The 27757-nt window shown below is 44.1% G+C and overlaps 1 protein-coding gene across 1 annotated transcript in view; it reads right to left on the bottom strand.

The window, feature by feature from the left end:
- Positions 1-23990, bottom strand: part of LOC120043429 (protein spire homolog 1-like) — a gene marked incomplete at its 3' end in the record, with an annotated part of 62721 nt that extends 38731 nt beyond the window's left edge. The window contains exons 1-3 of the mRNA XM_038988011.1: positions 23485-23990; positions 15449-15480; positions 4150-4380 (exon numbers count right to left, since the gene is read on the bottom strand). Of these exons, the coding sequence (XP_038843939.1) occupies positions 4150-4380; positions 15449-15480; positions 23485-23806 (585 nt within the window). The remainder of the gene's footprint in view (positions 1-4149; positions 4381-15448; positions 15481-23484) is intronic.
- Positions 23991-27757: the final 3767 nt, after the last annotated feature.

Below are 27757 nucleotides of genomic sequence, written 5' to 3'. Positions count from 1 at the left end.
ACTAGTACCGTTACAGGTAACTATAGTGGATACAGTCAGACTAGTACCGGTACAGGTAACTATAGTGGATACAGTCAGACTAGTACCGGTACAGGTAACTATAGTGGATACAGTCAGACTAGTACCGGTACAGGTAACTATAGTGGATACAGTCAGACTAGTACCGGTACAGGTAACTATAGTGGATACAGTCAGACTAGTACCGTTACAGGTAACTATAGTGGATACAGTCAGACTAGTACCGTTACAGGTAACTATAGTGGATACAGTCAGACTAGTACCGTTACAGGTAACTATAGTGGATACAGTCAGACTAGTACCGTTACAGGTAACTATAGTGGATACAGTCAGACTAGTACCGTTACAGGTAACTATAGTGGATACAGTCAGACTAGTACCGTTACAGGTAACTATAGTGGATACAGTCAGACTAGTACCGTTACAGGTAACTATAGTGGATACAGTCAGACTAGTACCGTTACAGGTAACTATAGTGGATACAGTCAGACTAGTACCGTTACAGGTAACTATAGTGGATACAGTCAGACTAGTACCGTTACAGGTAACTATAGTGGATACAGTCAGACTAGTACCGTTACAGGTAACTATAGTGGATACAGTCAGACTAGTACCGTTACAGGTAACTATAGTGGATACAGTCAGACTAGTACCGTTACAGGTACCTATAGTGGATACAGTCAGACTAGTACCGTTACAGGTACCTATAGTGGATACAGTCAGACTAGTACAGGTACCTATAGTGGATACAGTCAGACTAGTACAGGTACCTATAGTGGATACAGTCAGACTAGTACAGGTACCTATAGTGGATACAGTCAGACTAATACAGGTACCTATAGTGGATACAGTCAGACTAGTACAGGTACCTATAGTGGATACAGTCAGACTAGTACAGGTAACTATAGTGGATACAGTCAGACTAGTACCGTTACAGGTAACTATAGTGGATACAGTCAGACTAGTACAGGTACCTAGTGGATACAGTCAGACTAGTACCGTTACAGGTAACTATAGTGGATACAGTCAGACTAGTACCGTTACAGGTAACTATAGTGGATACAGTCAGACTAGTACCGTTACAGGTAACTATAGTGGATACAGTCAGACTAGTACCGTTACAGGTAACTATAGTGGATACAGTCAGACTAGTACCGTTACAGGTAACTATAGTGGATACAGTCAGACTAGTACCGTTACAGGTAACTATAGTGGATACAGTCAGACTAGTACCTATACCTATAGTGGATACAGTCAGACTAGTACCTATACCTATAGTGGATACAGTCAGACTAGTACCGTTACCTATAGTGGATACAGTCAGACTAGTACCGTTACCTATAGTGGATACAGTCAGACTAGTACCGTTACCTATAGTGGATACAGTCAGACTAGTACCGTTACAGGTACCTATAGTGGATACAGTCAGACTAGTACAGGTAACTATAGTGGATACAGTCAGACTAGTACAGGTACCTATAGTGGATACAGTCAGACTAGTACAGGTACCTATAGTGGATACAGTCAGACTAGTACAGGTACCTATAGTGGATACAGTCAGACTAGTACAGGTACCTATAGTGGATACAGTCAGACTAGTACAGGTACCTATAGTGGATACAGTCAGACTAGTACTGTTACAGGTACCTATAGTGGATACAGTCAGACTAGTACTGTTACCTATAGTGGATACAGTCAGACTAGTACTGTTACCTATAGTGGATACAGTCAGACTAGTACTGTTACAGGTACCTATAGTGGATACAGTCAGACTAGTACTGTTACAGGTACCTATAGTGGATACAGTCAGACTAGTACTGTTACAGGTACCTATAGTGGATACAGTCAGACTAGTACTGTTACAGGTAACTATAGTGGACAGTGAGACTAGTACTGTTACAGGTAACTATAGTGGATAGTCAGACTAGTACTGTTACAGGTAACTATAGTGGATACAGTCAGACTGTTACAGGTAACTATAGTGGATAGTCAGACTAGTACTGTTACAGGTAACTATAGTGGATACAGTCAGACTGTTACAGGTAACTATAGTGGATACAGTCAGACTGTTACAGGTAACTATAGTGGATACAGTCAGACTGTTACAGGTAACTATAGTGGATACAGTCAGACTGTTACAGGTAACTATAGTGGATACAGTCAGACTGTTACAGGTAACTATAGTGGATACAGTCAGACTGTTACAGGTAACTATAGTGGATACAGTCAGACTGTTACAGGTAACTATAGTGGATACAGTCAGACTGTTACAGGTAACTATAGTGGATACAGTCAGACTGTTACAGGTAACTATAGTGGATACAGTCAGACTGTTACAGGTAACTATAGTGGATACAGTCAGACTGTTACAGGTAACTATAGTGGATACAGTCAGACTGTTACAGGTACCTATAGTGGATACAGTCAGACTGTTACAGGTACCTATAGTGGATACAGTCAGACTGTTACAGGTACCTATAGTGGATACAGTCAGACTGTTACAGGTACCTATAGTGGATACAGTCAGACTAGTACAGGTACCTATAGTGGATACAGTCAGACTAGTACAGGTACCTATAGTGGATACAGTCAGACTAGTACAGGTACCTATAGTGGATACAGTCAGACTAGTACAGGTACCTATAGTGGATACAGTCAGACTAGTACAGGTACCTATAGTGGATACAGTCAGACTAGTACAGGTACCTATAGTGGATACAGTCAGACTAGTACAGGTACCTATAGTGGATACAGTCAGACTAGTACAGGTACCTATAGTGGATACAGTCAGACTAGTACAGGTACCTATAGTGGATACAGTCAGACTAGTACAGGTACCTATAGTGGATACAGTCAGACTAGTACAGGTACCTATAGTGGATACAGTCAGACTAGTACAGGTACCTATAGTGGATACAGTCAGACTAGTACAGGTAACTATAGTGGATACAGTCAGACTAGTACAGGTAACTAGTACAGGTAACTATAGTGGATACAGTCAGACTAGTACAGGTACCTATAGTGGATACAGTCAGACTAGTACAGGTACCTATAGTGGATACAGTCAGACTAGTACAGGTACCTATAGTGGATACAGTCAGACTAGTACAGGTACCTATAGTGGATACAGTCAGACTAGTACAGGTACCTATAGTGGATACAGTCAGACTAGTACAGGTAACTATAGTGGATACAGTCAGACTAGTACCGTTACAGGTAACTATAGTGGATACAGTCAGACTAGTACTGTTACCGTTACCTATAGTGGATACAGTCAGACTAGTACTGTTACAGGTACCTATAGTGGATACAGTCAGACTAGTACTGTTACAGGTACCTATAGTGGATACAGTCAGACTGTTACAGGTACCTATAGTGGATACAGTCAGACTGTTACAGGTACCTATAGTGGATACAGTCAGACTGTTACAGGTACCTATAGTGGATACAGTCAGACTGTTACAGGTACCTATAGTGGATACAGTCAGACTGTTACAGGTACCTATAGTGGATACAGTCAGACTGTTACAGGTAACTATAGTGGATACAGTCAGACTGTTACAGGTAACTATAGTGGATACAGTCAGACTGTTACAGGTAACTATAGTGGATACAGTCAGACTGTTACAGGTAACTATAGTGGATACAGTCAGACTAGTACCGTTACAGGTAACTATAGTGGATACAGTCAGACTAGTACCGTTACAGGTAACTATAGTGGATACAGTCAGACTAGTACCGTTACAGGTAACTATAGTGGATACAGTCAGACTGTTACAGGTAACTATAGTGGATACAGTCAGACTGTTACAGGTAACTATAGTGGATACAGTCAGACTGTTACAGGTAACTATAGTTGATAGTGAGACTAGTACTGTTACAGGTAACTATAGTGGACAGTGAGACTAGTACTGTTACAGGTAACTATAGTGGACAGTGAGACTAGTACTGTTACAGGTAACTATAGTGGACAGTGAGACTAGTACTGTTACAGGTAACTATAGTGGACAGTGAGACTAGTACTGTTACAGGTAACTATAGTGGACAGTGAGACTAGTACTGTTACAGGTAACTATAGTGGACAGTGAGACTAGTACAGGTAACTATAGTGGACAGTGAGACAGGACGTACCGTGATGATGTCTCTGAATCCTTTAACATTACAGACAGTGTTCGGGTCTTCCTCCTCCTCGGTGGCCTCGTAACCTTCATCAGGGCAGGGGTCACGGTTCCTCTCCATCTCTGCCATGTTGGTCATCACGTCTATGAGTTGCTCCAGAGGCGGACTGAGCTCTCTCTCCTCGCTCTCCTTCAGACTGTAGTCCAACGCCTTGTAGATCATGATTCCCAGAGATTCAATCACCTACAGGACAAAAAAACCAACAGGCCGTTATTCACCCACATACGGAGCCAGTAGACACTAACCAACTCTTACAGCCTCCGCTACAACTCCTACTAGCATTAGGATTCCCCAATGACAACAATATGAAGACCAGACAAACACTTAGTGTATCAGATCGACCATCCTGGACCAGATCAGGATGATTACCAACTTCTCAATAACTGACAGACAAATTAAAATGTGCCATGACCTCAGGCCCAAGTGAAACCATAACAAAAATAGTTCCTGAACCCAAATAACAAATCTGTCTATGTGGTGACTCAGTCTGTGATTGGTTCGTTCAGTCAAATCCTGTTCCATTGGACTGGAAGAAGTCAGCCAAACGGATAAACTAAGAACATACTTAGTTCCACTGGGGTCTTCCTTCTGGTGAAAAGTACTTGTTCTCCCCGTGTTGTTATGGAAGGGATGTGCCCAAACAGTCATGCAGGGAGAGGCTGGGTGAGGGTGGCTACGGTCCAGTAGCTGCCAGGGCGGTGTCTCATCTAGCTGGGTACGGCACGTCTGTCTGAAGGACTGAAGGAAGGAAAGACCGAGGGAAGGAGGGAGGACGGACCGAGGGGTGTTGATGGGGCTGTGTGGCAGCGGTAATTTCTCTTATGAAATAAATAAGCTTTAAATCAGGAGTTGTGACCTAACGAACATGTCATTCTCAATGTCACTTCACAGGTAAAAAAATATATAAAATACTGGACACTATTAATCGTGATATATCCCTGCATTGCTCGCTCTTTGGGGTTTAGGCTGGTATCTCTAAAGCACTTGTGACAACTGAGTATGTAAAAAGGGCTTTTTAAAATCGATTTGATTGATTGAATTTGAAATAGGCTTTGATTCACCTCAGGAGAGGGATCCTGTTTTTCGTCATGTGAGCCGTTCCCTGGTCATGTGAGCCGTTCCCTGGTCATGTGAGCCGTTCCCTGGTCATGTGAGCCGTTCCCTGGTCATGTGAGCCGTTCCCTGGTCATGTGAGCCGTTCCCTGGTCATGTGAGCCGTTCCCTGGTCATGTGAGCCGTTCCCTGGTCATGTGAGCCGTTCCCTGGTCATGTGAGCCGTTCCCTGGTCATGTGTTATCAGATGTGTTGGATTGTAAATCCACTCTATGGCTAAAATAAATATCAGAAGTGTTTTAGTATTATGTAACCTAATCCGTGTCTCTCTGGGCACCAGGCAGGGGTGGGCATGTGGAGGAACGTGATTGACAGGCAACACAGGCCAGGTTAAAACAGCTGATAACGGACTCATTGTCAGGTAGCTACTTTATCCCCCACTTCATAAATGAACTAGGCTTCTTTTCATTTAAACGTTTCAATTCACTAAACAGAAAAAGTCTCCCGCTAGAATGACCGATATCAAATCAAATTTTATTGATAACATACACATATTTAGCAGATGTTATCAATAAATTTTATTGATAACATCTGCTAAATATGTGTATGTTAAGGCAGGTGCTTGTGTTCCTAGCTCCAAGAGCAGCATCTAACAATACACACAAATCTAAAAAGTTAAATAAAGGAATTAAGAAAATGATAAATAAATATTAGGACGAGCAATGTCAGAGTCCTGTGTGTTTATTTATTAACCCTCCCCCCCATTCGGAAAGTATTTTGACCCCTTGACCTTCTCCCAAAACATCCTCCCAGCATGATGCTGCCATCAGGGGTGTGACTACTTATGTAAATGATGCATTCTGGATTTATATTTTCAATAAATTTGTTAAAAAAAGTCTACAAACATGTTGTTTTCACTTGGGCATTATATGTAGATGTCTGAGAGAAAAAATGTATTTAATCCATGTTGAACTCAGGCTGTAATCCATGTTGAACTCAGGCTGTAATCCATGTTGAACTCAGGCTGTAATCCATGTTGAACTCAGGCTGTAAGTCAACTTTAAATCAAGGGGTATTAATACTCTGAATGTATATGTCCATGGTATTGCGCCGGGACAAGTAAACCAAAGCTCTTGTTTGTATTTTCCTTGGATTCAAAGCCCATGTCGAGACTTGCCAGTGATCGCTAAAGTGACTCGTCAGTATAGCCTAGTCAAATCAAATTTTATTTGTCACATGGTTAGCAGATGTTAAAACCTGTTTGACCGAGGCGTTCCGCTAGCGGAACTCCTCCCACATTCCACTGAAAAGGCAGAGCGCGAAATTCAAAATATATTTTTTTGAAATATTTAACTTTCACACATTAACAAGTCCAATACAGCAAATGAAAGATAAACATCTTGTGAATCCAGTCAACATGTCCGATTTTTTAAATGTTTTACAGCGAAAACAGCACGTATATTTATGTTAGCTCACCACCAAATACAAAGAAGGACAGACATTTTTCACAGCACAGGTAGCATGCACAAAGCCAACCTAACTAACCAAGAACCAACCAAACTAACCAAGAAACAACTTCATCAGATGACAGTCTTATAACATGTTACACAATAAATCTATGTTTTGTTCGAAAAATTTGCATATTTGAGGTATAAATCAGTTTTACATTGCAGCTACCATCACAGCTACCGTCAAAAATAGCACCGAAGCAGCCAGAGTAATTATAGAGACCAACGTGGAATACCTAAATACTCATCATAAAACATTTCTGAAAAATCGATGGTGTATAGCAAATTAAAGACAAACATCTTGTGAATCCAGCCAATATTTCCGATTTTTTAAGTGTTTTACAGCGAAAACACAATATAGCATTATATTAGCTTACTACAATAGCCTACACACAACCGCATTCATTCATCAAGGCACATTAGCGATAGCAATAGGCACGTTAGCGTTAGCGAATAAACCAGCAAAAGATATCAATTTTCACTAACCTTCATAAACCTTCCTCAGATGAAAGTCCTATAACATCAGGTTATACATACACTTATGTTTTGTTCGAAAATGTGCATATTTAGAGCTGAAACCAGTGGTTATCCATTATGCTAATGTAGCTTCTTTTTCCCAGAATGTGCAGATATTTCTATTAGACTCTCACCTATTCTGACCAAATAGCTATTCATAAACATTACAAAAAAATACATGTTGTATAGGAAATGATAGTAACACTAGTTCTTAATGCAATCGCAGTGTTAGAATTCTAAAAATATCTTCATTACGACATAAGGCTTATGTGATAGCAAGAGAGTAGCCAAAACCGGGGCGCAAAACTACTAGTATACAGTTCGACAGATATATGAAATAGCATCACAAAATGGGTCCTACTTTTGCTGATCTTCCATCAGAATGTTGGACAAGGGGTCCTTTGTCCAGAACAGTCGTTGTTTGGATTTGGAACATCGTTTTTCCCTCTTGATTTAGCCAGCACACTGGACAAGTGGCGCGAGGCTCCCCATCGTCAACAAACACAGACAACGCAACACGCCTAACGTCCCGAAAAAATTTCAATAATCTATTAAAACTATATTGAAAAAACATACTTTACGATGATATTGTCACTTGTATCAAATAAAATCAAAGCCGGAGAAAGTATTCGACGGCTTTTCAAAAGGCAATTCCAGGTCCATCTGCGTGCTCTCCAGAAGAAAAAAAATGGATGACTCGTCGTGCCAAGATGATTTATTCCACCTCAGACCAAGATAAACACTTCCTTTCTTCTCTCACGTCCTCTTGACATCTAGGGGAAGGTGTATGACGTGCATGTATACTCATACGTGTCATGCCCATTTATAGGCAGGCCCTTGAACAGAGCATAATTTTCAGACTTTCCACTTCCTGGTCAGAAAGTGTGCTGCCAAATGAGTTCTGTTTTACTCACAGACAAAATTCAAACGGTTTTAGAAACTAGAGAGTGTTTTCTATCCAATAGTAATAATAATATGCATATTGTACGAGCAAGAATAGAGTACGAGGCCGTTTAAATTGGACACGTTTTTCGCCCAAAGTGTAAATAGCGCCCTCTATCCTCATGCAAGTGTAGCAAAATGCTTGTGCTTCTAGTTCCGACAATGCAGTAATAACCAACGAGTAATCTAACAATTTCACAACTACTACCTTATACACACACACACACACACACACACGTGTAAAGGGATAAAGAATATGTACATAAAGATATATGAATGAGTGATGGTACAGAACGGCATAGGCAAGATGCAGTAGATGGTATAGAGACAGTATATACATATGAGATGAGTAATGTAGGGTATGTAAACATTATATTAAGTGGCTAGTGATACATTGATTACATACATTGTTCCATTATTAAAGTGTCTAGAGAGTTGAGTCAGTATGTTGGCAGCAGCCACTCAATGTTTGTGGTGGCTGTTTAACAGTCTGATGGCCTTGAGATAGAAGCTGTTTTTCAGTCTCTCGGTCCCTGCTTTGATGCACCTGTACTGACCTCGCCTTCTGGATGATAGCGGGGTGAACAGGCAGTGGCTCGGGAGGTTGTTGTCCTTGATGATCTTTATGGCCTTCCTGTGACATCGGGTGGTGTAGGTGTCCTGGAGGGCAGGTAGTTTGCCCCCGGTGATGCATTGTGCAGACCTCACTACCCTCTGGAGAGCCTTACGGTTGTGGGCGGAGCAGTTGCCGTACCAGGCGGTGATACAGCCTGACAGGATGCTCTCGATTGTGCATCTGTAAAAGTTTGTGAGGGTTTTAGATGACAAGCCACATTTCTTCAGCCTCCTGAGGTTGAAGAGGCGCTGCTGCGCCTTCACCACACTGTCTGTGTGGGTGGACCAATTCAGTTTGTCCGTGATGTGTACGCAGAGGAACTTAAAACTTACTACCCTCTCCACTACTGTCCCGTTGATGTGGATTGGGGGGTGCTCCCTCTGCTGTTTCCTGAAGTCCACTATCATCTCCTTTGTTTTGTTGACGGTGAGTGTGAGGTTATTTTCCTGATGTGATGGGTTATTCACGAACAAACTGCTCTTTCTGGACAGATCGGTTTCGTGAACGTCGGGAACTGAATTGCATCGGTGAGAGACATTATTTGGCTCCCTAACTTGGATACTGGCCGGCTCTTACTGCTTTTTGGCGATAATCTGCAGATAAATGATGAAAACATTTGATGACGATGCTGAATCCTCACTGCAGGAACAATAGTTAGTGGAGCCGCATTCTGGTCCAAATGTGGTCAAATAAACCAGACTGAAGGTTATGAAAGCTAATGATACTTATATTGTATTAAAGACATTGATACAGGTAGTTTTATTTGATTCAAGTGTCGACAACGGAGTAGTCAACTGCTGCTTTCTGTGTAAGACTGTCATTCCCATGTTTAACACCCCTTCATTCTTCAATCATTGTATATTTATTTGTATAAAAGTGAGGGTGCACAATCTGGCAGGTTTGGGGGGGGGTTCTCCCAAAATATTTCTCTGCAATTCTAGATAGTTTCTCAACAGGTAATCTGTGTTAACTTAACATATTTTCATAGGTTCTTGCCACAAATTAAAATTGAAGGAGTAGACTAGTTCAATAATGTATTACCTAGCCCAAACGGTCCTCTGAGACCTGAAAAGGGAAGTGAACAAGGGGCAACATGTTGTAATGAATGCAACTAGGAGGGAGTACTGTACTGCCCTAGCTGACAGCAGAACAAGTCATCCACCCTCTAGTCCAGAACAATTCAGTGATTTTCAACCATTTGGCACCCTATATAGTGCACTACTTAAAACCAAAGTCCTATGGCACCCTATTACCTATATAGTGCACTACTTTAGACCAGAGCCCTATGGAACCCTATATAGTACACTACTTTAGACCAGAGCCCCATGGGACAAAGGTAATTTGGGAAACCACCCTAATAGGATGCTTCCCCATAATCCCACTTAACCATGTCAACGTAATCTCTGAACTAGACTGACTAGGTTAAACTACTGTCTGTCTACCACACACAGAGACAGAACCCTGAACGTCTGGGTAAACTGCATCGGTCATTACATTAGAGGACTGTGAAAGTGGGTCAGGGATCCACACAAGTGAGAGACAGATTAGAGCCAGAGATTAGAGCCAGAGGGAAAAGTGTTTAGAGAGACTGACCAGCTGAATCGCAGAGAGAGAGAGGCAACACTATGGGGTTATAATTTAGGTGGAGCCGTCAATCCCACAGAGAGATTGTGAACATTAAGAATCTGAATTATTTGAAAACAAGTTCTAAAATGTCATAGAGGAATATGATGACAGTTCATGTCAGCAGGTGAACCCTGCTGTGCCCACCCTGCTGTGAACGCTGCTGTGCCCACCCTGTGGTGAACGCTGCTGTGCCCACCCTGCGGTGAACGCTGCTGTGCCCACCCTGCGGTGAACGCTGCTGTGCCCACCCTGCGGTGAACGCTGCTGTGCCCACCCTGCGGTGAACGCTGCTGTGCCCACCCTGCGGTGAACGCTGCTGTGCCCACCCTGCGGTGAACGCTGCTGTGCCCACCCTGCTGTGCCCACCCTGCGGTGAACGCTGCTGTGCCCACCCTGCTGTGCCCACCCTGCTGTGAACCCTGCTGTGCCCACCCTGCTGTGAACGCTGCTGTGCCCACCCTGTGGTGAACGCTGCTGTGCCCACCCTGCGGTGAACGCTGCTGTGCCCACCCTGCGGTGAACGCTGCTGTGCCCACCCTGCGGTGAACGCTGCTGTGCCCACGCTGCTGTGCCCACCCTGCGGTGAACGCTGCTGTGCCCACCCTGCGGTGAACGCTGCTGTGCCCACCCTGCGGTGAACGCTGCTGTGCCCACCCTGCGGTGAACGCTGCTGTGCCCACCCTGCGGTGAACGCTGCTGTGCCCACCCTGCGGTGAACGCTGCTGTGCCCACCCTGCTGTGAACGCTGCTGTGCCCACCCTGCGGTGAACGCTGCTGTGCCCACCCTGCGGTGAACGCTGCTGTGCCCACCCTGCGGTGAACGCTGCTGTGCCCACCCTGCGGTGAACGCTGCTGTGCCCACCCTGCGGTGAACGCTGCTGTGCCCACCCTGCGGTGAACGCTGCTGTGCCCACCCTGCGGTGAACGCTGCTGTGCCCACCCTGCGGTGAACGCTGCTGTGCCCACCCTGCGGTGAACGCTGCTGTGCCCACCCTGCGGTGAACGCTGCTGTGCCCACCCTGCTGTGAACGCTGCTGTGCCCACCCTGCTGTGAACGCTGCTGTGCCACGCTGCTGTGAACGCTGCTGTGAACGCTGCTGTGCCCACCCTGCGGTGAACGCTGCTGTGCCCACCCTGCGGTGAACGCTGCTGTGCCCACCCTGCGGTGAACGCTGCTGTGCCCACCCTGCGGTGAACGCTGCTGTGCCCACCCTGCGGTGAACGCTGCTGTGCCCACCCTGCGGTGAACGCTGCTGTGCCCACCCTGCGGTGAACGCTGCTGTGCCCACCCTGCGGTGAACGCTGCTGTGCCCACCCTGCGGTGAACGCTGCTGTGCCCACCCTGCTGTGAACGCTGCTGTGCCCACGCTGCTGTGAACGCTGCTGTGAACGCTGCTGTGCCCACCCTGCGGTGAACGCTGCTGTGCCCACCCTGCGGTGAACGCTGCTGTGCCCACGCTGCTGTGCCCACGCTGCTGTGAACGCTGCTGTGCCCACGCTGCTGTGCCCACGCTGCTGTGAACGCTGCTGTGCCCACGCTGCTGTGCCCACGCTGCGGTGAACGCTGCTGTGCCCACGCTGCTGTGAACGCTGCTGTGCCCACGCTGCTGTGCCCACGCTGCTGTGCCCACGCTGCTGTGCCCACCCTGTGGTGAACGCTGCTGTGCCCACCCTGTGGTGAACGCTGCTGTGCCCACCCTGTGGTGAACGCTGCTGTGCCCACGCTGCTGTGCCCACGCTGCTGTGAACGCTGCTGTGCCCACGCTGCTGTGAACGCTGCTGTGCCCACCCTGCTGTGCCCACCCTGCTGTGAACGCTGCTGTGCCCACCCTGCTGTGAACGCTGCTGTGCCCACCCTGCTGTGCCCACCCTGCGGTGAACGCTGCTGTGATTGCTCACTGACTGGGCCATTGCTTTGATGTAGCCAGTTCTGTACAGAACCTTGCCTAGACCAATCCTGTGAAACACGCTGTCCGTCCCATACAGAGATCAAATGATCCCTGAGACCATGCAGATCAGAACAACAAGAGAACTGATCTCTGGGTAAACAAAACAATCACACCACTCAGAGCAGGTCAACCATGGAGATCACTGTCCCTGTGTCATACACACAGTACCAGTCAAAAGTTGACACACCTACTCATTCAAAAGGTTCCTTGTTTTTTACTATTTTCTACTTTGTAGAATAGTGAAGACATCAAAATTATGAAATAACACCATATGGAATCATGTAGTAACCAACAAACAAAAAAAATTGTGTTAAATCAAAATCTAGGAGCATTGTGGGTAATACTTCTATTATCACACCTGTCAGAGTGTAATACTTCTATTATCACACCTGTCAGAGGGTAATACTTCTATTATCACACCTGTCAGAGGGTAATACTTCTATTATCACACCTGTCAGAGGGTAATACTTCTATTATCACACCTGTCAGAGGGTAATACTTCTATTATCACACCTGTCAGAGGGTAATACTTCTATTATCACACCTGTCAGAGTGTAATACTTCTATTATCACACCTGTCAGAGGGTAATACTTCTATTATCACACCTGTCAGAGGGTAATACTTCTATTATCACACCTGTCAGAGGGTAATACTTCTATTATCACACCTGTCAGAGGGTAATACTTCTATTATCACACCTGTCAGAGGGTAATACTTCTATTATCACACCTGTCAGAGGGTAATACTTCTATTATCACACCTGTCAGAGGGTAATACTTCTATTATCACACCAATAAAGACCAAGATGATGCTTTATTTCAGGGAAATTCAATGTAGTCTGTTAACTTTTTCAGTGTTTTCATTGGATGGGAAAAGCGTCGGTCTTCCTTCCACTTTAGCGTGAGAGTCAAACATCTGGGAGTGATAAAGAATGAGAGAGAAATCCCTTCTCAGCACCAAGCTGTCTCTGCTGCTGGGCTTCACAATGGACCTAGGAGCTAGGCTGGTACAAACCCCACCTCATAGTGGTCACGCTAGGCTGGTACCAACCCCACCTCATCATAGTGGTCACGCTAGGCTGGTACCAACCCCACCTCATCATAGTGGTCACGCTAGGCTGGTACCAACCCCACCTCATCATAGTGGTCACGCTAGGCTGGTACCAACCCCACCTCATCATAGTGGTCACGCTAGGCTGGTACCAACCCCACCTCATCATAGTGGTCACGCTAGGCTGGTACCAACCCCACCTCGTCATAGTGGTCACGCTAGGCTGGTACCAACCCCACCTCGTCATAGTGGTAACGCTAGGCTGGTACCAACCTCACCTCATCATAGTGGTCACGCTAGGCTGGTACCAACCCCACCTCATCATAGTGGTAACGCTAGGCTGGTACCAACCCCACCTCATCATAGTGGTCACGCTAGGCTGGTACCAACCCCACCTCATCATAGTGGTCACGCTAGGCTGGTACCAACCCCACCTCATCATAGTGGTCACGCTAGGCTGGTACCAACCCCACCTCGTCATAGTGGTAACGCTAGGCTGGTACCAACCCCACCTCGTCATAGTGGTAACGCTAGGCTGGTACCAACCCCACCTCATCATAGTGGTCACGCTAGGCTGGTCCAAACCCCACCTCATCATAGTGGTCACGCTAGGCTGGTACCAACCCCACCTCATCATAGTGGTCACGCTAGGCTGGTACCAACCCCACCTCAGTGGTCACGCTAGGCTGGTACCAACCCCACCTCGTCATAGTGGTCACGCTAGGCTGGTACCAACCCCACCTCGTCATAGTGGTCACGCTAGGCTGGTACCAACCCCACCTTGTCATAGTGGTCACGCTAGGCTGGTACCAACCCCACCTCGTCATAGTGGTCACGCTAGGCTGGTACCAACCCCACCTCATCATAGTGGTCACGCTAGGCTGGTACCAACCCCACCGCATCATAGTGGTCACGCTAGGCTGGTACCAACCCCACCTCGTCATAGTGGTCACGCTAGGCTGGTACCAACCCCACCTCGTCATAGTGGTCACGCTAGGCTGGTACCAACCCCACCTCGTCATAGTGGTCACGCTAGGCTGGTACAAACCCCACCTCATCATAGTGGTCACGCTAGGCTGGTACCAACCCCACCTCGTCATAGTGGTCACGCTAGGCTGGTACCAACCCCACCTCGTCATAGTGGTCACGCTAGGCTGGTACAAACCCCACCTCATCATAGTGGTCACGCTAGGCTGGTACCAACCCCACCTCATAGTGGTCACGCTAGGCTGGTACCAACCCCACCTCGTCATAGTGGTAACGCTAGGCTGGTACCAACCCCACCTCATCATAGTGGTCACGCTAGGCTGGTACCAACCCCACCTCATCATAGTGGTCACGCTAGGCTGGTACCAACCCCACCTCATCATAGTGGTCACGCTAGGCTGGTACCAACCCCACCTCATCATATAGTGGTCACGCTAGGCTGGTACCAACCCCACCTCATCATATAGTGGTCACGCTAGGCTGGTACCAACCCCACCTCATCATATAGCGGTCACGCTAGGCTGGTACCAACCCCACCTCATCATAGTGGTCACGCTAGGCTGGTACCAACCCCACCTCGTCATAGTGGTCACGCTAGGCTGGTACCAACCCCACCTCGTCATAGTGGTAACGCTAGGCTGGTACCAACCCCACCTCGTCATAGTGGTCACGCTAGGCTGGTACAAACCCCACCTCATCATAGTGGTAACGCTAGGCTGGTACCAACCCCACCTCGTCATAGTGGTCACGCTAGGCTGGTACAAACCCCACCTCATCATAGTGGTCACGCTAGGCTGGTACAAACCCCACCTCATCATATAGTGGTCACGCTAGGCTGGTACAATTGGTTTATAATGGTTTCATGGTGGGCACTGGGCTCTGTAACTGGGTTGCTTCTCAATCCATGAAACACACCTGGCTAAATGTTATACACCACAGTCTTACGCTACTGTTAAAGCAGAATACAAGGCCCAGTTCTGGAAGCATGGTATATGTAACTCACCTCTAAGGACGTGTTGGGAGGTCTGGGTTTATCTAGAAAGAAAAGAAAAAAAGTTGGTCAAATATACACCGCGACATAGACTAGAGGTTGACCGATTAATTAGGTCCGAGTTCAAGTTCATAACAAATCGGTAATCTGCCTTTTTGGACACTGATTACATTGCAATCCATGAGGAGGTTGACAACCTGTTATGAGAGTGCCTTGTAAAAAGAACCTTGTGGCTGTAATGAGCCAAGGTAAGTTGCTAGCTAGCATTAAACTTATCATAAAAACAATCAATCTTAACATAATCACTAGTTAACTACTCATGGTTGATGACATTACTAGTTTATCTAGCTTGTCCTGCGTTGCATATAATCAATACGGTGCCTGTTAATTTATCATCGAATCACAGCCTACTTCAACTTCGCCAAACGGGGGATGATTTAACAAAAACGCATTTGCGAGAAAGAAAAAAAAACTAACCATAAACATGAATGCCTGTCTTAAAAATCAATACACAGAAGTATATTTTTTTAACCTGCATATTTAGTTAAAATAAATGCATGTTAGCAGGCAATATTAACTAGGAAAATTGTGTCACTTCTCTCGCGTTTAGTGGAAGCAGGGTATATGCAGCAGTTTGGCGCCTGGCTCATTGCGAACTGTGTTTCTTCCTAACAAAGAACGTAATTAATTTGTCAGAATTTTACATTATGACATAACATTGAAGGTTGTGGAATGTAACAGCAATATTTAGACTTATGGATGCCACCCATTAGATAAAATACTGAACGGTTCCGTATTTCACAAATAAACATTTTGTTTTCGAAATGATACGTTTCCGGATTTGACCATATTAATGCCCAAAGGCTGGTATTTCGGTGTGTTTAATATAATTAAGTCTATGATTTGATATTTGATAGCGCAGTCTGGCTGAGCGGTGGTAGGCAGCAGCAGCCTCAAACGTTCATTCAAACAGAACTTTCCTGCGTTTGCCAGCAGCTCTTAGCAATGCTTGAAGCACAGCGCTGTTTGTGACTTCAAGCCAATCAACTTCCGAGATTAGGCTGGCAATACTAAAGTTCCTATAAGAACATCCAATAGTCAAAATGGTTTAGCCGACACGTCATCATTCCTATAATAAACTACAACCTAAAACTTGTTAACTGGGAATATTGAACCACCAGCTTTCATATGTTCTCATTTTCAAGGAACTTAAATGTTAGCTATTTTACATGGCACAAATTGCACATTTACTTTCTTCTCCAACTGTGTTTTTGCATTATTTAAACATGTTTCATTATTTAGTTGCAATTAAATCGATTTAATGTATTATATTAAGTTAAAATAAAAGGGTTCATTGTTCATTCAGTATTGTTGTAATTCTCATTATTACAAACACATAAAATCTATATACAAACAAATATTTAAAAAAGTTTAAATAAAAAATACAAAAAAGATAAAAATATCTATATTATACGGCGTTGAAAAATCATAATCCGTCGACCTCTAACACATACAGAGATGTTGCTTCAATATATCCACATAACTTTCCTCCTCATGATGCCATCTATTTTGTGAAGTGCACCAATCCCTCCTGCAGCAAAGCACCCCACAACATGATGCTGCCACCCCCGTGCTTCACAGCTGGGATGGTGTTCTTCAGCTTGCAAGCCTCCCCCTTTTTCCTCCAAACATAACGATGGTCATTACGGTCAAACAGTTCTATTTTTGTTTCATCAGACCAGAAGACATTTCTCCAAAAAGTACGATATTTGTCCCCATGTGCAGTTGCAAACCGTAGTCTGGCTTTTCTATGGCGGTTTTGGAGCAGTGGCATCTTCCTTGCTGGGAGGCCTTTCAGGTTATGTCGATATAGAACTCGTTTTACAGTGGATATAGATATATTTCCTCCAGCATCATCACAAGGTCCTTTGCTGTTGTTCTGGGATTGATTTGCACTTTTCACACCAAAGTACATTCATCTCCAGGAGACAGAACGCGTCTCCTTCCTGAGCAGTATGACAGCTGCGTGGTCCCATGGTGTCTATACTTGCGTACTATTGTTTGTACAGATGAACGTGGTACCTTCAGGCGTTTGGAAATTGCTTCCAAGGATGAACCAGACTTATGGAGGTTAAAAACAAAAATCTGAGGTCTTTGCTGATTTCCCCATGATGTCAAGCAAAGAGGCAATGAGTTTGAAGGTAGGCCTTGAAATACATCCACAGGTACACCTCCAATTGACTCAAATGATGTCAATTAGCCTATCAGAAGCTTCTAAAGCCATGACATCATTTTCTGGAATTTTCCAAGCTGTTTAAAGGCACAGTCAACTTAGTGTATGTAAACTTCTGACCCACTGGAATTGTGATACAGTGAATTATAAGTGAAATAATCAGTCTGTAAACAATTGTTGGAAAAATTACTTGTGTCATGCACAAAGTAGATGTCCGATCCGACTTGCCAAAACTATAGTTTGTAACTTCTTTGGGATAGGGGGCGGTATTTTGACGTCCGAATGAAAAGAATGCCCAAAGTAAACTGCCTGCTACTCAGGCCCAGAAGCTAGGATATGCATATAATTGGTAGATTTGGATAGAAAACACTAACGTTTCTAAAATTGTTAAAATAATGTCTGTGAGTATAACAGAACTGATATGGCAGGCAAAACCGTGAGGACAAACCATCCCCCAAAAATATAATTTCATCCTACCACTGATTTCAATGGCTGAAACTTTTATAATAGGGCGAAATCGTGCCCGATTGCAGTTCCTAGGGCTTCCACTAGATGTCAAGTCTTTAGAAAGAGTTTCAGGCTGGTTTTTAGAAAAATGAGCCAGAAAAACTAACATTTCTAGGTGGCTCCCATTTTAGCTGTAGTGTTTCCAAGCGCGTGAATGAGAGCGCGTTCTTTGGTATTTTTCTCCGGTAAAGACAATAACGATTCTCCGTCTTAAATTTTATTGTTTATTTGCGTATTAGGGTACCTAAGGTTTGATTATAAACGTTGATTGACTTGTTTGGATAAGTTTATTGGTAACGTTTAGGATTCATTTTGTATGCATTTTGATTGGAGGAAACTGGGTGGATTATTGACTGAAGCGCGCCAGCTAAACTGAGTTTTTATGGATATAAAGAAGGACTTTATCGAACGAAAGGCCCATTTGTCATGTAACTGGGACCTTTTGGAGTGACAACAGAAGATCTTCAAAGGTAAGGCATTTACTATATCGCTATTTCTGACTTTCGTGTCGCAACTCCCTGGTTAAAAATGATTTGTTATGCATTTGTGTGCTGGAGGCTGTCCTCAGATAATCGCATTACGCTTTTGCCGTAAAGCCTTTTTGAAATCTGACACAGCGGCTGGATTAACAACAAGTTAAGCTTAAATTTGATGTATTGCACTTGTGATTTCATGAAAGTAAAATATTTATAGTAATTTAGTTTGAATTTGACGCTCTGCAATTTCACGCTATCGTCCCACTAATCCGCAAGAAGTTTGTGAAATTTGTGGAGCGGTTGAAAAACAAGTTATGACGCCAACCTAAGTGTATGTAAACTTCCGCAGCCCCTAGCACTGCAGCATCACTACATAGAGTACCAGTCAAATGTTTGGGACACACCTACTCATTCAAGGTTTTCTCTTGTGGGAATAGTTACATGGGAGATGAATGAGACAATTGTAAGTTGGGGATGATTAGGTGACTGTGATACATAGATAATACTACACTAACATACTGCTGTAGCTAACAACTCTACATACAGTGGGGCAAAAAAGTATTTAGTCAGCCACCAATTGTGCAGAAAATCACATTGTAGGATTTTTAATGAATTTATTTGCAAATTATGGTGGAAAATAAGTATTTGCTTTATCTTGGCCAGGTAGCAATTGTAAATGGGAACTTGTTCTCAACTAGCCTACCTGGTTAAATAAAGGGTTAGGGTTGTAAATGAGAACTTGTTCTCAACTAGCCTACCTGGTTAAATAAAGGTGAACTAAATAAACTGTTGTAGTGATCCCTTTTGTCTTTCCCGCCCTTCTCAGGCCACACCCACTTCCCTTTGTCCACCAAGCCGTCATATCGGCTTAGACCACTAGGGAACCTCCCCAATCATTTCCTTGTAACCATAGCTACTGTTGTTTTTTTTGTTTTTTTTTGTTTTTTTGGGGTGGATCAGCTTAATATTGCGGAAAGAATGTTGCTTCCAATGTAATTGTCTGCATCATTTCCAATCCCCCATATTTTTTTGGGTAAATATATATATCCATACACGCATGCATACATATATACATATATACATACACATACCTATATAGACATACATACTTTTTTAAAGAATATACCTTTATTATTATTCCCCGCAACCCTACCACCGCTCCCCCAATTGGAGTAAACTAATAAACACTTCTGCTTTTACCTTCAATTTATACATCTTATACCTATTTTACAGACACAGACTACTTTATAATAGTTCTCTCTTGTTTGTTCTTAGTCCTTCCTCTATTTCTGTTGTCCATCCAATTTTATTTCCACTTGTAACTGTGCTATTTCACAAAAGCTCCGCACCTATACACATTTCACAGATCCCGTATGCCCTACATTGTTTATCTTGTTATTAGTCCCACCCTTCAGTTCTACTCAACCCTTCCCATCTATCTTCCAACATCATCCATTTCGGATTTTTATTTGCCATATATTTTTCAACTGTGCTGTGATGCTTCACAAAAGATTTGAACCTTCCTATTCTCATAGCTTCTACAGATTGTAAATTAAAAATAAACATTTTTGCTAAAATAATTATTATATTATTGATTGATTGACTATGGCTTTTCAAATCCCCCAGTATTGCTATCTGTAGCGTTAGTTCTAGGCAAATGTTGCAATTCTTCAGCCATTCCTGGACCTGTGACCAAAAACGAGCTACATATGGACAATACCAAAATAAATGGTCTAATGACTCTGCCTCCTCACAGCAGAATCTACAGAGCTGGGAAGATTGTATACCCCATATATATAACATTCTATTAGTTGCAAGAATTTTGTACAATAATTTAAATTGAAAAATTCGAAGTTTTGAATCCGGCGTTGTTTTGCGTATCAATTCATAAACCATGTGCCATGGAATGGGTACATCGAACATCTCTTCCCAACTATTTTGCAATTTATATGGCACAGCTGTCAGTTTTTTGCTCCTTAAATGAAATTGGTATATGTTTTTATTTATCACACTTTTCTTTAACCATTTATGTTCTTTAATATAGGGCCGACATACAAGTTCCTTACTTTTTTCCCCTTCTACTTGCCTCTTCCATTTTTGTGGTAATGCTGCAATTAATTGGTTGTAATTTTGGGTAGAGCAGACATTTCCATATGTCTGTGTGAGCTGCATGTGTGACATAACTCCACCAGTCCTATTTATCTACTGTTGTTAGTTTATGCATTTCTGTGATTATTTAGTTAGTAAATAAATGATTAAGACAACTGATGTATGGATGATTCATAGTAAAGGCTGGGTTCGTGCAACAATTTACAATGTTTCGAATGAGACTAACGTAAGGTAAAGAATAATTAATTAGAAGACTAATTGAACTTTGTAATCTGAATATTTTCCTTGGTGCCTTGACTACCTAGTTAATTACATTAACATGATTAGTTTAATCACATAATAATAATAATTACAGAGAATTGATATGATAAAATAACAGTCTTCACTTTGATGATGCCAAAGACACGACACTACCCATGGAAAGGGAACCAGGCCTTGAAGCCTTGTGTTCATCAGATCCTCAATGGATTTCTTAATGAAATAACGTCTCCATTAATAACGTCTCCAGCTGGAGCGGCTTGGTTGGTAGTAGAGAGCGAATATCCAGACTGATCTACAGTGCAGCTGTGTGTACTACATCACTACATACTGCCATACTGCAACACTGGAAGAAACTGCACGGTTGATTGGTCCAGCTCCCGCTGGCCTGAATCCAAATGCAAACACTGCCTTGTGTCTGAAAGACAGGCCTTTGCGGTGACAGTCTGTGAGTATGTCATTGGTCAGACAGGTCTAAGGCCAGTACCTAAGTATAACACTCCGCTCCGCTGGTAAGCTCCTGAGCTAGCTAACGCTCCGCTGGTAAGCTCCTGAGCTAGCTAACGCTCCGCTCCGCTGGTAAGCTCCTGAGCTAGCTAACGCTCCGCTGGTAAGCTCCTGAGCTAGCTAACGCTCCGCTGGTAAGCTCCTGAGCTAGCTAACGCTCCGCTGGTAAGCTCCTGAGCTAGCTAACGCTCCGCTGGTAAGCTCCTGAGCTAGCTAACGCTCCGCTGGTAAGCTCCTGAGCTAGCTAACGCTCCGCTGGTAAGCTCCTGAGCTAGCTAACGCTCCGCTGGTAAGCTCCTGAGCTAGCTAACGCTCCGCTGGTAAGCTCCTGAGCTAGCTAACGCTCCGCTGGTAAGCTCCTGAGCTAGCTAACGCTCCGCTGGTAAGCTCCTGAGCTAGCTAACGCTCCGCTGGTAAGCTCCTGAGCTAGCTAACGCTCCGCTGGTAAGCTCCTGAGCTAGCTAACGCTCCGCTGGTAAGCTCCTGAGCTAGCTAACGCTCCGCTGGTAAGCTCCTGAGCTAGCTAACGCTCCGCTGGTAAGCTCCTGAGCTAGCTAACGCTCCGCTGGTAAGCTCCTGAGCTAGCTAACGCTCCGCTGGTAAGCTCCTGAGCTAGCTAACGCTCCGCTGGTAAGCTCCTGAGCTAGCTAACGCTCCGCTGGTAAGCTCCTGAGCTAGCTAACGCTCCGCTGGTAAGCTCCTGAGCTAGCTAACGCTCCGCTGGTAAGCTCCTGAGCTAGCTAACACTCCGCTGGTAAGCTCCTGAGCTAGCTAACACTCCGCTGGTAAGCTCCTGAGCGCTAGGCATCAGTCTAATAGACCTCACGTGTTTGTCATCCCGCCATAATCAGAGGCAGGACAGGCAGACCTTCCTTCCCAAAATACCTCACCTTATAAAGCTGCAGGACCCAACCACTCAGGTTCTGATTCAGTCAAACAGGAGAGTTGTTTTGGCCTTTTCTGATGAAGTGTGATACATTAACAGAGACGGTGCTCTGGATGTGACGTTAGGCAGGTTTGACAAACCAAACCAGAACACAACCCAGCCAGGGGCCCATTATTTATCACCATCTAAATGGCCTCCTGAACTGTGTAGCGACAGTGAGAGAGAGTGGAGGTTGTGTGTGTGTGTGTGGCAGAGGTTCATAAGATATCAACACAACAGCGTGACAAGGAAATCAAACCCAGTGCCAGCGGTGTCAACTACTTCTCCTCCCCCTTACCTACTCAGACATTAAACCACATGCTAGACAGACTACGGCTTTATGCCACAGGCTCACTAACACGACACAGGCAAGCAGCCGCTCTACCTTCCCGGTCGCATCCCAATAATCTCTCCTTCCTCCTGAAGTGTGCACTCGTACACTACTCCCCACACATGTAAAAGCATGGTGTAGGCATCAGCTAGACTACAGGGAGTTTCCAGATAACAGTCATTTCCTTTCAAATCAATTTAGGAAACTAGTCAACTCTACGGGAGAAAGGAGAGATTATTGGAACAACGTACCTCTGGCCAACAAATACCCCGTGTGCATCAGATCTGTGAGTGATGTGTCCTGGTAAAAGGCCTTGTTTACAAACATATATCATTTGATTACTAGGCATATTGCAATGAAAAATTATTGATATAGTGATTAATCATGAACAAATAATTTCATTCATAATTAATAGGCATTAATTACTAAGCCTATTTGGCTAAACGAAACAAATGTCGGCCTAAATACTGTATATTCAAACTCCATGTGTAATGTCAGTGAATTGGTTTAGGCCTCTGCCACAGTAAAGATGTGGAAATCCGATCCAATCTCTGAGAAGCATGGCGTCTATACATGTGTGTATCCTACCGATTAGCTATGTTCACTTCAGTTAACCATGCAAATAGGGGAGCCTAGATAGGCTTTTTGAAGCCTAGTAGGTCCAAATTGTATTCCGATGTTGACAGACATTGTGTTGTTTACCTGTGCTGTCTTGTTGGTGTAATTGAACTGTTCCATCTCTCAGAATCCGTACATCTCCAGGTCCTTCAATCCTTCTCGGCAAATCCCCAACTGAAGCGCTGGAGGTCTTGGAATTTATCCTCCGGTGTTTCTGAACCAAAGTTCTGCAACATTGGTAACAAACAGCCCATCCCTGCTCTTCATTGATCGGCTGGCTGTACAACGACAAGATTTCCTCCAAGGAAAGTGCCTCTGCTCCATCGGCGATATCCATGTTCACGTCACCGGCGTTCAGATACTGATTAACGCAGAAATCTTGGCGAAGCGTTGGTGATATCAACATTCCGTCCTCGGTCCCCGGCCGTTTGTCCACCTTCACACCATTATTATATCCACGTAAATAATGGCAGTCTTCGACAGAAAAAAATTATATATATAGGCGTAAAAAACGGGTATTGCTACAGAAACCATATAAACGTCCAACCGCGTTGTGATGTCCGTATTCCTCAACTGTCTCATCTACTGATTCCACGTGCAGCCATTTATTATGACGCCAACAGAGAGGAAGAGGAGACGCGAGAGGATTTACTCTGCCCAAAACCTGTCCGCGTGAGATAAGCCTTTTTTGTATGGAGTGCTATTATAGTGTGTCGGATTACATGAGGCTTATTTTATCGAATATACGTTTCGTAATGTTTAGCCGGTTACAAATGTACTGATATAAGTGGAGACGTGTCATTCCGGCAACTTTGAGAAAAACGACTTACTTGTGCCTGTTGTTCACACGCATATCTGCCCTCTCATTGGCTAGAATGGTCCCACCTGATCTCACTTGCCTTCACTCATTGAGGACATGCATTTCCATTGTTATGGCGGTCACTCGGCTATCCTCTCCAATATAATAGATCATCTTTACCGCCAATCATATGGTGCGTTTGTAAATTCAGTCTGGAGTGCCAGAGTGCGTTCTGGGTAGTTCGTAAATTCAGAGCCTTGTCAGTTGTCCCGTTCATAAATTCAGAGCCTTGTCAGTTGTCCGTTCATAAATTCAGAGCCTTGTCAGTTGTCCCGTTCATAAATTCAGAGCCTTGTCAGTTGTCCCGTTCATAAATTCAGAGCCTTGTCAGTTGTCCCGTTCATAAATTCAGAGCCTTGTCAGTTGTCCCGTTCATAAATTCAGAGCCTTGTCAGTTGTCCCGTTCATAAATTCAGAGCCTTGTCAGTTGTCCGTTCATAAATTCAGAGCCTTGTCAGTTGTCCCGTTCATAAATTCAGAGCCTTGTCAGTTGTCCCGTTCATAAATTCAGAGCCTTGTCAGTTGTCCCGTTCATAAATTCAGAGCCTTGTCAGTTGTCCCGTTCATAAATTCAGAGCCTTGTCAGTTGTCCCGTTCATAAATTCAGAGCCTTGTCAGTTGTCCCGTTCATAAATTCAGAGCCTTGTCAGTTGTCCCGTTCAGAAATTCAGAGCCTTGTCAGTTGTCCCGTTCATAAATTCAGAGCATTGTCAGTTGCCCCGTTCATAAATTCAGAGCCTTGTCAGTTGTCCCGTTCATAAATTCAGAGCATTTGTAACAGTATAACTTTAAACCGTCCCCTCGCCCCGACACGGGCGCGAACCAGGTACCCTCTGCACACATCAACAACGGTCGCCCACGAAGCATCGTTACCCATCGCTCCACAAAGGCCAAGGCCCTTGCAGAGCAAGGTGCAACCCTACTTCTAGGTTTCAGAGCAAGTGACGTAACTGATTGAAATGCTACTAGCGCGTACCCGCTAACTAGCTAGCCATTTCACATCCGTTACACATTGTCAGTTGTCCCGTTCATAAATTCAGAGCCTTGTCAGTTGTCCCGTTCATAAATTCAGAGCCTTGTCAGTTGTCCGTTCATAAATTCAGAGCCTTGTCAGTTGTCCCGTTCATAAATTCAGAGCCTTGTCAGTTGTCCCGTTCATAAATTCAGAGACTTGTCAGTTGTCCCGTTCATAAATTCAGAGCCTTGTCAGTTGTCCCGTTCATAAATTCAGAGACTTGTCAGTTGTCCCGTTCATAAATTCAGAGCCTTGTCAGTTGTCCCGTTCATAAATTCAGAGACTTGTCAGTTGTCCCGTTCATAAATTCAGAGCCTTGTCAGTTGTCCCGTTCATAAATTCAGAGCCTTGTCAGTTGTCCCGTTCAAAAATTCAGAGCCTTGTCAGTTGTCCCGTTCAAAAATTCAGAGCCTTGTCAGTTGCCCCGTTCATGAATTCAGTGCGTTTCCCTCTCGGAGCGTTCAGAGAGCACACTGGTTGATCCGAGTCTTCTGACCTCACACTGGCAGCCAAGCTAACAGGTTCAAGTTGGCTAGCTAAAGTAAATTGATGTTTTGGCAAAATTATATAATTACTCCAGTCTAAATAAAATAATACAAAATACTTCACCAGACTTAACCACAGATGATCATTAGCTTCTTTACAAATGTTTTGCTGTGGATTGTTTCATATCACCAATGTGTTTGGGAAGCCCGCGATTTGGTTAGTGTCAATAGGTCTAGCTGATTGACATGTGGCTTTCAGTGAAAAGCGCCAAACCGTGGTCAAGGCATTCCTAGTTGATCACCAAACATTTCTGTAAATGTAGACATTGTCCTTCGCCTGTCAGGCACCGTTTTCACCCGGTTCTGTTAATGAAGGTTAGGGCGGATATTTGGCAGGCGGCAGGGTTGCGGGGTCTATCAAACATTTCTAGAACAATGACCTCTGAAAACCCGCCCAAAAGGCTTTAAAACTACCCCAAATGGGTTTTTTTCGCAGCAAGAGAGGAGTTGCCACATTTATTAATGAAAGCTTTTTCCCATAACGTTATCGAGCGAATTAAGAAAGAATATCTACGTCCTTTTTAACTACTACAAACCTATTTGTGAGATTGAAATAACAAGTCTATGGGCTTAGACTACTGACAAAATTCTGGGTTTATAATTGCAATTCAACTTTGCCATGGTTTGCTGAACTAGATGCAGGTAGCCTATAGCCCCTAAAAGGACTACATCACATTTCAGGGAAAGGTCCACAGTGAAACTGATATTGAATGTGCAGAATGATACATTGCGATAGAGCTGTTGCCTTGATCACAATTGCATAATAACACCAGGACACAACTACAAACTGAGTTATAGTATTTGTTGAATCAGTTTGCCAGCTCCAGCTCAATTGGCACAAATTGATTTGCACTGACTCCAGTGATATCATAATTTCAGCATATTTATTGTACTGTATCAAATGGTAGGCTACATTAGCCTACAATGTTATAGAAATTAATAGCTTAATTGATGGCCAACAGATGAAAATGTAGCCCATCATTCTCCACATTTAATGTAATTTTTTATTGTTGACTTTTTCCCCATAACAGAAGCATGTGAGGGGGTTCCATAACTTCCATTTCAAATTTCCACTCACGCAGCGCTCGAGACCCAAGAACTGAGCATGATTAAAACCCTTTGCTTGTGACGGTTATCCATAACAAAAGTCAACATTAGAATGTGTACATTTATCTAAGGAGCTCTCGTGCTCCTAAAGTCCTTTTCCAATGCTTTGTCGCCGTAATATCAGTTCTAGGGAGTTACTGTGTTTTATGGGAAAAGGGTGTTTCCATAATGACCCATTTCAATAGCCTACCTACAATGGGTAAAAAGTTGTCATGACGTGCGCGCATGCTGCTCTGTCTCCGTGACTCAGTTGCCATGGCGGCCGTGGTGCAATCCAGAAGTACCCCAAAAACCTGCCACCTTCGACCAATACATTTTCCCCTGCGACATCGTTTTCAAAGTAGCCCAATTTGACAGTGTGGTGGAAATTCAAACCAAAAGGAAGAGAGAGACTGTAGATTCCTCAAACAGCAATTTTATTATAAGATTTGCAAAAAAATAGAGCAATCAACAATCCCTCAATAATGCAGTGTTAAAAGCCCAACGAACAGAGTTGGCTCTCCGCTTTTATAGAAAGTACAACCTTTTTGTCTTCGTGGCAGTTTAGTGTGTGGAAACAGGGGCGGAAACATAGTGTGTATAAGGCGATTGGTTTGTCTGTGCAGATTAAGATAACACGAGGGCTCAACCGTCTAACTGCATTCATCACAGCTCACACAGTAGTGTTCTCCGTTCTGCAAGTTTCTATACAGCTGACTTCCTGCAGATAGTAAAAACATGCAATGTATCACAAGTACCCAAACGGATCTTAGCTATACGCACAGAGAAGAGGAGACGGGTCATCTGCACAAAGCTCCAGAGAAGAGAAGTTTGTATCAGGTTAGAAAAAAA

Source organism: Salvelinus namaycush, unplaced genomic scaffold, assembly GCF_016432855.1.
Source record: "Salvelinus namaycush isolate Seneca unplaced genomic scaffold, SaNama_1.0 Scaffold910, whole genome shotgun sequence".
In the NCBI taxonomy this organism is placed as follows: Eukaryota; Metazoa; Chordata; class Actinopteri; order Salmoniformes; family Salmonidae; genus Salvelinus; species Salvelinus namaycush.
This window is presented reverse-complemented; position numbering and strand designations above follow the sequence as displayed.